The sequence below is a fragment of the Maniola hyperantus genome, chromosome 15 (assembly GCF_902806685.2).
Source record: "Maniola hyperantus chromosome 15, iAphHyp1.2, whole genome shotgun sequence".
Taxonomy (NCBI): Eukaryota; Metazoa; Arthropoda; class Insecta; order Lepidoptera; family Nymphalidae; genus Maniola; species Maniola hyperantus.
In genome coordinates this window covers 1550973-1563909 of record NC_048550.1, presented here as the reverse complement: position 1 = coordinate 1563909, position 12937 = coordinate 1550973, and the positions used below count along the sequence as shown (strand labels likewise).

At 36.8% G+C, this 12937-nt stretch overlaps 1 protein-coding gene across 1 annotated transcript in view; it reads left to right on the top strand.

Moving 5' to 3' along the window:
• The first annotated feature begins 58 nt into the window (after nucleotides 1-58).
• LOC117988883 (cell adhesion molecule DSCAM) overlaps nucleotides 59-12937 on the top strand; it is a 57501-nt gene continuing 44622 nt past the window's right edge. Inside the window, exons 1-2 of the mRNA XM_034976155.2 lie at nucleotides 59-293; nucleotides 375-526. Coding sequence (XP_034832046.1) covers nucleotides 245-293; nucleotides 375-526 — 201 coding nt within the window. The 5' untranslated portion in view covers nucleotides 59-244. The remainder of the gene's footprint in view (nucleotides 294-374; nucleotides 527-12937) is intronic.

Below are 12937 nucleotides of genomic sequence, written 5' to 3'. Positions count from 1 at the left end.
GTGGTAGATTTTGGATTTTCGCTATGGCAACATTAGCAATTAACAAAATTCAAAAAAATGTTAGTCTATGATTTATATCAATGGGGTGAGGACGTTTGTTGTGAGATTTGTTACCTATTATTTTTGCCTTCCGTCGCTAAAATCTGTGTAATGTAATAAACTAGTTAGAAAGAAAATCTTTTTACTTCACGTATAGATAGTGATTGTGATTTTTTTCTTAGAGTTTAGATGTAGACATAGTAGTATGTTTCTTAAACGCATATTGGTGCCTCTGTTCTGCCTCGGAATAGAAGGTAAATAACATTGAATTAAATAATAAATAGATACCCACTCGAATCATCTGGTGTTTTATTATTTTTATTTTTGTGTGCCAGTTCCGCGGACCTTGGGCGAGGAGGTTGAAATTCGGCAAGTAGCCGCAGACAAGGGCACGAATGTTACGATCCCTTGTGGTGGTTTGCTGGTGATACCACCTCCCAACGTCCAATGGGTTCATAGAGGCAATAGGACGCACCATGAAGTGTTGGTAAGTTCTTTAAAAAATATAATATTTCCATTGTGTCCACCACTTTCCACCTCCTTAATCACGTAACTTACCCAACCATATTTTTAAATCTTGAACTTCGGAATATATTTAAATGTAAAATAATTCTTATTTAAAACATATTTAATTTTTAATTAAAAGTTACCGATGCAAATTGTTAAATTAATCTTTCAAAATTTAAATAGAAACGTATGGTACCTACTTAAGTAGGTAATAAACAAATACGAGTAGTTTATAATTATGACTCTTAATTGCCCATTAAAATTTTATTATAAACTCGTTTAAATAATATCAGGTTGGGTAATTATTTAAAGTACTAAATGCAATTTAAGTCCTCTTTTTAAGAATTCAAAACAATTTTTTTTAAAAACCAAAATACACATAAGATATGACAAAGTAGGTATCTGCTAATCTTAGTAGGTAATTCGAGGTGGAGAATTTTAAAATACGATACCTACGATTTTACTCTTTAAACCCCTTTTTTTTATAACATTTTATCCTCCCAACCAAACTTCTAATCCAATTCATCAGCATATATGCATCCACTGCTGGACATATACGCCTTTTCAAAAGTGCGCCACCAAACACATCCTCTATATTTCTCATCCACCAGCTTCCTGCCACCTTCTGCAGGTCCTAAGTCGTCACTTCAGTATACGTCTGCCCCATCGTCTGTCGGTTCTGCTACAGACATGGCCTGCCCACTGCCACTTCAGCTTGCTAATCTTTTGAGCTATGTAGGCTTGGACGATAGATCGTCCAAGTATGTAGGTCCCATTTTTCTTCTACAAATTTCCTCGTTCCGAATTTTATCGAAGAAAAACATATAAACATAGCTAAATCCATTGCGCGCGAGTGACTTTTAATTTGTGGATGAGGCCAACTGTCCACTCCATTCGCATAAATACGTCATTACTTATTATATACCTACCGGTTGAGCACCACTCATTCATGACTTTGCGGTATCGAGGAATTAGCAAAAGCTGCCCTGCCCAGTTAAATTTTTCTGTCAGCCTCCTTATCGAAGTTGTTCCTACCGAATTAAATCCAGCGAAACCAGACTTAGTAGGTATATAAAATTCCTTAAGATAAAACTTCAAATGTAACAATCCAAAACTTATATATCTCGTTAAAAGTTTTTCGGTATTAAGCATCCTTTACCGAAACTCGAAGATCTAGTGACAATCGGATAAGATTTTACAATTCCTACTCAACGTGATACTTTGCCAAGAAATTGTTATCTGTGTTGGACATCGAAATATTGGAATGTCTGCCCGTACGTCTGTATTTTTTTAATTCTGTCTATTTTATAAGCGGCTATCCGTCCGGAAAGTGTCCGCCAACTGAGAAGCACAGCGGCCATTAGAAAATGCTCTTCTTGGTATAACAGATCTGCAGCGTGATGAGTAGCTTTACCACTCTATGCAGTTCCATTGCTGGATTCCAAAGTCTATATTATTGAACTGTGAAGTCCTCTAACTAATACCGTTAGTAGGTATATATTATATCTTCTGTGCTAATACTTTTGCGTCGACTATAGTAGCAATTAAACGCTTGGAAATCTACAGCCGTAAACCGTCATCAATCGCTTATTAGTTATTAGTTATTACCCGTGCTTATATACAGTTGGATAGTTCTAATTAATGTTTACTCCGCTTTGGATTACCGAATAATATGCTTATTAATTGCAGATTATCAATATAGAGACACGTTTATTTGGTACGCAAATCTTGTTCGCTATGTATCTGTCTAACCAAAACGATACTCCATTAATTTTGAAATGGTTTATTAGTTTCCCATCAAAAAGCTCAACTCTCCATTGGACATGATAATCACTGTATACCTACCTGGTAAGAAAAGGTGGACTAGGGATAAGCTCATTTTAGTAAGAACTTGTAGAAGTTGTAGATCTATCGAACTAAAAATGGATCATAGTTAAATATTTAATTCCGACGGAATATGTCATAAGTATTTAGACGACGGACGTTAGCCTCCAAAAGGATGGATGGGTCTTCCTTCCTAAATGATGCTAGTAAATTAGTAGAGTCATAAATCCTACTCGATTCCGTACTGTAAAGTACGTAGGTAGGTAGGTGGAATAGATAAAATCTATCGCAATTTGCAATACACAAGCCAACGTACGCTCATAAAATAAATTGGCAATGTCTTACTTTAGATGAATACTACGCGGACCTTAAAAATTATAATACCCAAGTTAACAACGTTTATAATGTGTTTTAATCTTATAATTGTTATTATAAATATGGCTAAGTGCTGAGTATTCTTTATAGACATAATTTATTCTGATATTTAAAGTTCTGAAAATAAATATGTAGTACTTGCTTTATTATATAAAAGGACCACAAGTCGGAACAAAAACAATTTAATTTAAATCGGAATTAATTATCATAAATTGTCTTGTAAAAAAGGTTGCTCATAAAGTGAATTGATGATGTCTTAATTCAAAGAGATAAAGAGGGATAGGTACCTTTACTAATCATAGCGGCCAGATGCGACTTGCGCACTCACTAATTATGTTTTGCAAGTTCAAAAGTCCTCATCGCTGACGTAGCAAGTTTAAATTGTGAAAGATCTCGAAGATAAAGCTTTGAAAGATGGTTTCGAACGCCTAATTTAATGTCAAAGGTCTTTTGTCATCTTTCGCTTCCCTTTCATTGGCTCGCATTCATGTTCAAACGTTTCTTATCCAAATATTTAATAAAAAGTTCACGCTGTATTTTCCCCTAATTTTTGGAGAATTTTTTTGACTGATAATATTTGTAGACAAAACTCCAAAATCAAATTAAGTAGGTACCTATATGTGCAGGTAATTATTTTCTACCATTTCTGGGAATCTTTTTTCAGTGGTATTATTATTTATTAGTTAAGTTAACGATTTTTGAGTTCGCAATTCGAATTTCGAAGTCGAGCGTAGCGAGACCAATAAAATTAATCTATGGTTAGATAATATTATATTCTTCAAAAATTATTGTTTTATTATTTTATAAATTAATATGTGGTAATTTTATATTATAGTATTTTAAATAAATAATTTAAGAGAATATACACGGTGGTTCTAATAAAAATTTAGGATGAGTCTTATTATCGACAAACTATTGACTATCGACAAAATTGACTGTAGATATATGAATATTTATGTACCTAACTAATAATAATTAATTAAATTTTGTAATTTTTTATTACCTTAAAATAATAATAACATACAATTATTTTAAATAAATTTAAATCTAAATTAAAAGTACTTAAAAAATATTAAATTTAAACATACAAACTTAATTGCCCCTGGGCCAAAGGTGCCCATTAAGCTGGCACTATTGCCACGCTGAATGGCGATGGACAACCTTTGGAGTTTGTGCCACTGAGATACAGCATAACCCTGTAGGCCCCAGAGCGCGGATCGCAACCTCTTAATTAAATTGTTAAGTTATGACTTTAAACCTCAAAAGAAATTACTAGCTATCTAAATAATGAGTAGATTCTAGATATCCATGATATCAGAAAACAAAGAAATTCTCACGTGGTGCTTAATAATTGGACTATTAATTGAAATAATTGGAAATTGGAACGATTTTATTAAAGGCAGTGCCTGAGCCCTGAGCTATGTTTATGTGGAGCTACGCCCTACGCCATAACTCCATATCGAGATAAACTGGGAAGTAGTTGGATTCAGATCGTAAAATAGATTGGTCGATGTCTTCATTCGGAGCAATAGAGAGCTATTTATAGACGACAGTGGACAGATGACGGTCACTTACTGCATTTAGGTTCGATTGTGACGCCTATGCTTCCTCTAGGTAGATTTATTCTATGATTTCAACATTCATAATTTTATTATACCTACCTACACTTCAAGGAGATTTAAAAAAAAATTAAATAATAACTAGATGTTAGCCAGCCATCTAAGTAGCTTTATATTTAACAGTGACTTAGTCTATTTATTAACTGACTTCCAAAAAGGAGGTGGTTCTCAATTCGGCCTGTTTTTAGGGTTCCGTACCTCAAAAGGAAAAACGGAACCCTTATAGTATCACTTTGTTGTCTGTCTGTCTGTCGGTCTGCCAAGAAACCTACAGAGTAGGTACTTCCCGTTGACCTAGAATCATGAAATTTGGACGGTAGGCTTATAGCTGACATTAGGGGAAAAATCTGAAAATCGCGAATTTGTAGTTACAGCACACAAAAAAAATTGTGTTCATAAACTAATAATTAGGATTTGCAATTTTCGAAGTAAGATAACTATATCAAGTGGGGTATCATATGAAAGAGCTTCACCAGTTTATTCTAAAACCGATTTTATTTATTTTATGCATCATAGTTTTTTGAATTATCGTGCAAAATGTCGGAAAAATACGACTGTAGTACGGAACCCTCATTGCGCGGGCCTGACTCGCACTTGGCCGGTTTTTTTTTAAGCGCAGTAACACTCGCCGGGTTTAAAACATTTTAAAGTAGGCACCTAACCCCGAGATCCGGGGAAAGAAAGAAAATTCAGTCTTTAAAAAACAGGATTGCGGCTTGATCAACAATGGGCCATGTCGAGACTCGAGAGTACCCCTCCCAAGCAAATGGTACTCTACCAAACGGATGTGCGCTTTAGATGAGTTGCCCACACAAGCTTTTGTTACTTTACGAAAGAAAATCGAAAGGGATGGTTAGGAAAAGTTTGCGCTTATTCATCATCTTCAACCAATAGACGTTCACTGCTAGACATAGGTCTCTTGTAGGGACTTCCACACGCCACGGTCTTGTGCTGCCTGAATCCAGCGGCTCCCTGCGACTCGTCTGATGTCGTCCGTCCACCTAGTGGAGGGTCTTCCAACGCTGCGTCTTCTGGTGCGAGGTCGCCAGTCTAGCACCTTGGGACCCCAATGTCTATCGGTTGTACGAACTATGTGCCCTGCCCATTGCCACTTCCGCTTCGCAACCCGTTGAGCTATGTCGGTTACTCTAGTTCTCCTACGGATCTCCTCGTTTCTGATTTGATCACGTAGAGAAACTCCAAGCATAGCTCTCTCCATCGCCCGCTGAGTGACTCTAAGCTTTCTTATGAGGCCCATTATTGCGCTTGTTAGGTACTAGATGATGCCCGCGACTTCGTCCGCATGGATAGATAGATAGATAGATAGAAATACTTTATTGCACACAAAAAATATTACATAACTATTACAAAAAACTAAAACTAAAAAATAATTGTATGCAAAGGCGGCCTTATTGCTCACAGCAACCTTTGGTGAAAGGAGGATTTAGCTTTATAAAAATCCTGTGGGAACTCTTCAATTTTCCGGGATAAAAAGTAGCCTATATGTCCTTCCCCGGGATGTAAGCTATCTCTGTACCAAATTTCGTCAAAATCGGTTGAACAGTTGAGCCGTGAAAAGCTAGCAGCCAGACAGACAGACACACGGACACACTTTCGTATTTATAATATTAGTATGGATTAGGTAGCCCTACTTTTCTTTGGTTTTACTTCACCATAGCCTAATAAATATTTGACATAATATCGTCTATTCAGGATCAAACCGAGAGTTCAAGGGAACTCTATGAGGCAGTACGAACTCTAGTTCACTCTGCCAGTAATGAAACTAGAAAATAACTGAAATACGGGTCTACGAAACACGTCTGGGCGGAAATTGAAACTACATAACATTAGCTAGCTGCGATCGAAATTCAATCACGTACAAATTGAAATATAAGCCTCAGGCAGGGGTCCCGTCTGACTACTTGTATGACGACCAGATTCCCTTAGGTGATTTATTTGCTGACTGTATTTGCGGTATGATTTTGGCCTTCCTGGCCTTTTCACAGGGCAAATCTTTGCGCTAGTGGGATTTTCTTTTGCTTAGTTTTAATCGAAAGAAATCCATACTTCCATACTAATATTATAAATGCTAAAGTGTGTCTGCCTGTCTATCTGTCTGTCTGTCTGTCTGCTAGCTCTTCACGGCCCATCCGTTCAACCGATTTTGACGAAATTTGGTACAGATATAGCTTGCATCCCGGGGAAGGACATAGGCTAATTTTTATCCCGGAAAATCAAAGAGTTCCCAACGGGATTTTTGTTTAATTTATGAAAAATATCAAAAACACAATTTCTATTGATTATTACTTGTGGGTTTGATATTTGTATCCGTGTTTCTAAGGTGTTTATAAATTACAAGATAATACCCGCGACTTCGTTCGCGTGGATATTATTATATGTTTAAAAAATCCCGCGGCAACCATGGGTTAAGCGGGCTTAGTGCAGACACAGCTTGCATTCCGGAGACGGAGATAGGCTACTTTTTATCCAAAAAAATCAAAAAGGCGGGATTTAAATAAAAAAAAATTACAAAAAAAATAAAAACCGACTTCGATACACAAACACTAAAAATTGAAAAATAATTTAATTTATTACCGAATATAAATTATGTATACAAGAGTTGATATAGTTCCATAATAATATTTTTTGGTGCCGGTGCCAATTAGCTTCAGCTGCGCGAATCGTCTAGACTTCGAATTTTTATGAGACTCCACAATAGCACCTCATTGGCACCGACCCCAAAAAATATTATTATGGAACTATAACAACTCTTGTATACATAATTTATATTCGGTAATAAATTAAATTATTTTTCAATTTTTTGTGTTTGTGTATCGAAGTCGGTTTTTATTTTTTTTGTAAAAAAATTATTTCACAATTTTTAGTGGCCCCATGGTATTAAAATATGCTATGCCTGGTTAAAAATCTACTGTTTACTAAGCTATTACACTGATCGCGAGCAATTTACTCTTATCCGTTGAGGAGTTCCATTATCTATCTTCGAAGATGTTCATCAGATCTTCACCAAATTTAAATGGGACCAACTTTGAAGTATACCCTTTCAAAGAAAAAAGAATTTTCAAAATCGGTCCAGGCGTCTTCGAGTAATCGGGGAACATATATTAAAAAAAAAAAAGATTCCGACGAATTGAGAACCTCCTCCTTTTTTTGAAGTTGGTTAAAAACTAAAACTTACGCGGACGAAGTCCCGTTCATCTAGTTAATTCTAAACTCTTGTTAATGTTTCGTTGTATAGGTTCGCAGAGAGAACATAAATTATTTAAAATTACCGGGAGAGCCACGGGAAGCCTAGCAGAGCCGAGCTTGAAGCAGACGAGAAGATTTTGAATCTTTAACTAAGTAGCTCCAAATCTTCACAGACTCAGACCTGAATTAATTGTCTATTCAGAATTTTAAAACCATAGTCTTTTTATTCCTTTGTACCCGACTACAGCGCGACAAGGCTATCTTGGCGCGTGGCGAAAATCGGAACTAACGTTGCCGTCAAGTGTCCCCTTTGTTCTTGTTTGAATATTCTAAGCCTTTGTTCACCAACAGCGCCCCCCTGTCAATGTCATTCAAGTGCCAAGAGAGCCTTGTCGCACTGTATGGGTGTTTATGTGAGTACGGGAGGGTTATAGTGTTTGGCAGAAGTATATCTGGGTGTGTGCGTATCTACTACGTGCGTGAGGACGTGCGTGCGTGCTACGTACGTGGATGCATGTGTATGTGCGTTTGTTTTTTTGTTGAATAATTGCTAAACTCATACTACATTTATATAAATGAGATGTAAGCTTCGTTTTAGCGTTCCTTCATATATGCCGTTGTGACGTCATGAAAAGTTTAATATGGTGGACATAAAAACAATATAATAAGTAGGTACTTACCTACATCTACCGTAGACAGGCGATCATCTAAATATATAAAATGATAACGTGACTGACTGACTGACTGACTGACTGATCTATCAACGCAAAGCTCAAACTACCGGACGGATCGGGCTGAAATTTGGCATGATAGCTATTATGACGCAGGCATCCGCTAAGAAAGGATTTTTGAAAATTCCACCCCTAAGGGGGTGAAATAGGGGTTTGAAATTTGTGTAGTCCACACGGACGAAGTCGCGAGCATAAGCTAGTTCATAAATAAAATGCAGCTAGATAATATAAAACGTAGAAACGTATTTATTAAAATAAAACAAGTAGGTAGGTAGCAAAAAGTATAATTAATTAAATATAATGATTAAAATTATTAAAACCAACTTCGCAGTTGGTAGATATTTACATTGTGAAGGAACTCATCGTAAATTAAAGCGTCTAGAGCATAGATTAATTATTGGTCTCACTCCGATGGTCTAGAGCTAACGAACCGTGTTTGAATAATTAGATGGGCTAAGTAAGTAGATGGGCTACAGTACGCGGCAAAAAGTAATGTACGTCGACCTTTAGAAGGAGATAGCGGATTTGTAGAGCATTGTCTCTGTCGTTGAAACCGACAAAACGTCATATAGAGATGAGTGACAGAAACATCAGACAACGCCGTAAAAACTTTCTTTCAAGATTGTGATCGAAGCTCCACCTGGATCTGTCAGCATTTTGTGATTTTATGGTCAGAAAGTGACCCTTAACGTAAAAAAAAAATTTTGGATCGGAAATTTAGTGCGAGGTTGACCAAAAAAACGGCTTTATTTACTGGCCTATAAACATCTGTAGGGCGATTGTCTAAAACCTGCATCAATCATTATTACAATCTCAATTGTTCTGATTGGCTGAATTTGTGCGATTCTTGTTGCAACAATGCATTGTGGCCAATAGTGAGCGAGCATTAACCAATCAGAGATGATTGCGATCGTGACATTGTAGCTGTCAAACAACCGCGGTAGGGCCACCGGAGATTCCCGAGAGTATAGGCAACTAAAACAAAAACTCCCTTATTATTTGCATAGTGCCGTAGCTCCCCAATATTATTCTTAGAAATTGTAAAACAATTCAGGCTTACTCAATTCATACAAAGTCAATAGAATATTAACTCCAATTTCCATCAGGCAATTTTCCCGCACCCCCTTTTCTATAAAACACCTCGATCGCGTTGCAATAACGACCGTCTTGCCTCTCCTTTTTTCTACTTATTTACAAGAGGGACGGAGGGAACTCCCTCTCTTTTATTCAAGCGGTATGTGAGAAGGACAGGACACTAAATGGGGCACGTTGATTATCTCCAATTTAGCTGACAGAATAACCAGTTCGGTTCAGATTTGGCGAGCTCGGTTGAGTCGTTTCTGTACTTTATTGTGGATATTTTTAGGGTTCCGTGCCAAAAGGGTAAAAAAGGAACCCTTGTGATGCTACTTGAATAAGGAAAACTGAGGAACCGTGGTGGCGCTCACTGGAGAAGGACTATAATCGGCAATGAACATTGAAGGTTGATAATATGACGACAATGAAGTAAATATTGGCAAACTTTATGTTCGCTTGGCTTAGAACGATAAACTCAAACTCAAATTATTTATTCAGAACTAGCTGCCCCGGCGAATTCGTACCGCCCAACAGTCAATTCTTTTTCAGGCAATTTTTTAAATTTTTCTCTCCGTAAGAACCATCCTCGTACTTCAAGGAATATTATAAAAAAAGAATTAGCGAAATCGGTTCACCTGTTCTCGAGATTTGCGATCAGCAACACATTCAGCGATTAATTTTTATATATAGAGAAGATAGGTAAAATTTTACGCTTACTGATGGTCAAAATTTTAATTTGTAAGATTATATACTTAGTGGTGATAATTAATACGTACTTAAAACTAAAGCTACGAGGGTTCCAAACGCATCCAAGTCTGAGAAGAGCCCACAACAAACTCAGCCAGGTATTTTTTTTATCGTTACATTGTGGCTAATTCCTTTGTACACAATCTCTAAACTAAACTAAAATATCACTTCTAAATCTATTGCTATCCCTTTCATAATGTTGCTTGTGGAAAAGGAGAGCACTAGATTTAGACCTGTTAATTTAGTTTAGTTTAGAGATTGTGTACTAGAGAATCGGCCCCAATGTGGCTAATTCCGTTGTACACAATCTCTAAACGAAACTAAAATGATATGTCTAAATCTATTGCCATCCCTTTCATAATGTTGCTTGCAGAAAAGGATAGCACTAGATTTAAACCTGTTAATTTAGTTTAGGTTTAGAAATTGTGTACAGGAGAATTGGCCCCATTGTAGTAATAGGATTTTTCAATAAGTTTACGTTTTATGTAAACTTTGAACTTGTTGAGAGACATCTGTCTTCTGGAAGCTTATTATAATGTATCTATAGTAATGTATCCGATACTGTATCTAGTGTTTATTATATTACTCCTCCGTAATGGCGACCTTGAAGTTGGATTAGCGTCTTTCAAAATGCTTCCAAATTAATCAATTTCCCTAATTACACTGCCCGCTTCTAATTACTTAATTATTCATTTTCTGAATTCTCTGGCGGAGAAAATAAGTTAGTAATTAAATAATGTTTAATTAAGCCATTAGTGCTTCGGCTAAGTTTGTTGTGGGGTTCTCCTCAGACCAGGGCGAGTTTTGATATTCAAAAAGTTTACAGTGGTACCTTCCCATCTATCTTCTTCTCTTCTCTTCTTCTTTATATTCAGGAACTGTTCCTAGTGAAATAATATTGTAAATGCCAAGCATAGACATTACCTATATATTTTTTTTCTATTTACTACGTAACCTTATACCTATGAGATATAACTAGGCCTAATGATAAAAATTTTAAAACAATAAAACATACAGAAAAACTTATCACTAAAAAATTTTTATTTACAAAAAATATACGCCGTCCAAATGGTCAGTTATGGGCATTGTGCCCAAAACACTGGCGCTATTCCCTCGCTGAACGGCAAGGCTCAACCGTTGAGCGAAATAAGCACCAGCTCTTGGGTCACCAGACGCGTGGATCAGCTTTTGGGAAACGACGCTAATAAAAGACATTTGTTATTGAATTTCAAGTCCCAACTCTTCAATTCTGATGCTGCAAGGTAGAACTCCTAAGCCGCGTGGATTTGGAATGGTTTGCTGGTGAATTGATATTTTAGGTACCAAGCAATGACTACTTACACTAAAAAGCTTAAAATAAAAAAGTTATTTAAAAACCGACTTCCAAAACCACTACAAAGTAAAAATAACTTGTTTCTACACGTGTATGAAGTCGGGCGAGCATAGTAAAAGAAACTAGAAATCAAAGCGTGAAGCTCGCCCCACTTCAACATACATACCGACACGTGTAGAAACAAAAGTTATTTTTACTTTGTAGTGGTTTTGGAAGTCGGTTTTTAAAATAATATTTTTACTACTACAGTCCAAGACCCTATTGACCTTAGCCCGTAAAACATTGTTGTGACTTGTGAGATCTCATCTAACTTAAAATCAAAGGTCTAGGCTCTCGACAGTTCAGATAACATCTAGAAAAGTGATCTCAACCTTCCAATTCTATTTTGAACACAGTCACCTCTTTTCTCTAATACCTATTCGCACTCAAAAGCAAAAAAAAACCGCCCAAGTGCGAGTCAGTGTCAGCGTTTTTTCCTCTAATCTAAATCCTTCTCTTACCTTCTTTTATCCTAGTACCTATATGGTTTTAAACTCGAGTACAGTACATAAATATTTCGAGACAACCTTTATGCTTAGAAGGAATTGAAGGATTAGGACTCGCTGGTACTTCTATCATTACTCTACGTCAGCTTCATATCCTCTTCATATATAAATCTTCCCTGTATATTGTAGAGATGCTTCGCCCCGCGAGCACTTACGTCGTTACGTAAGTGAACTAACGTAAGCTAGGTCGCTTGTTAGGCAAGGTCGAATGCGTTAACGCGGCTGCAACCCAGATTTGACTGTTTTTTGTAGGGTTCCGTATCTCCAGAGGAAAAGGGAACCCTAGGATCACTTCGTTGCCTGTCTGTCGGGTCTGTCAAGACCCGTGAAAGGAATCAAAAAAAATTATAGTACGCGACAGGTTGAGAAAGCAATCGGGGTATGACGCCCCGATTGCCATCTCGACCTGTCGCGTACTATATATATATTTACTAGTAACTTCTTCCCGTTGACCTAGAAACATGAGATTTGGCAGGGAACAATGTCATGTACAGCACAAGTAAAGGAAAAATCCGAAAACCGTAAATTCGTGGTTACATCTAAAAGAGGTGTCATTTCTTGTAGATACGGAACCCTTTGTGTGGAAGTCCAACTCGCACTTGACCAGTTGTTGACCTTCATTGACACATCTCTATTTACTAGGTGTTTCCTGTGCATTCACATTTACGTTTTATCTAAGTGCGGACTGCGAAGCAGTTATTTCCTTAATTTTATAAGCGGAGCAGTAATTTTTCCGGTGTTTTTGATTGTCGAATGTGTTAATGCAGCTGCAATCCAGATTTAACTGTTGTTTTTGATTGTATTGCTTCCGCTATCATGGCCAGAGCTCATTCGTCTCTATTTACTGGATGTTTCTTGTGCAGATTGCTGGTACACTTACGTGCTAATTGTGAAGCCGTTATTTCCTCAAATTTATAAGCGGAGCTGTTGTTT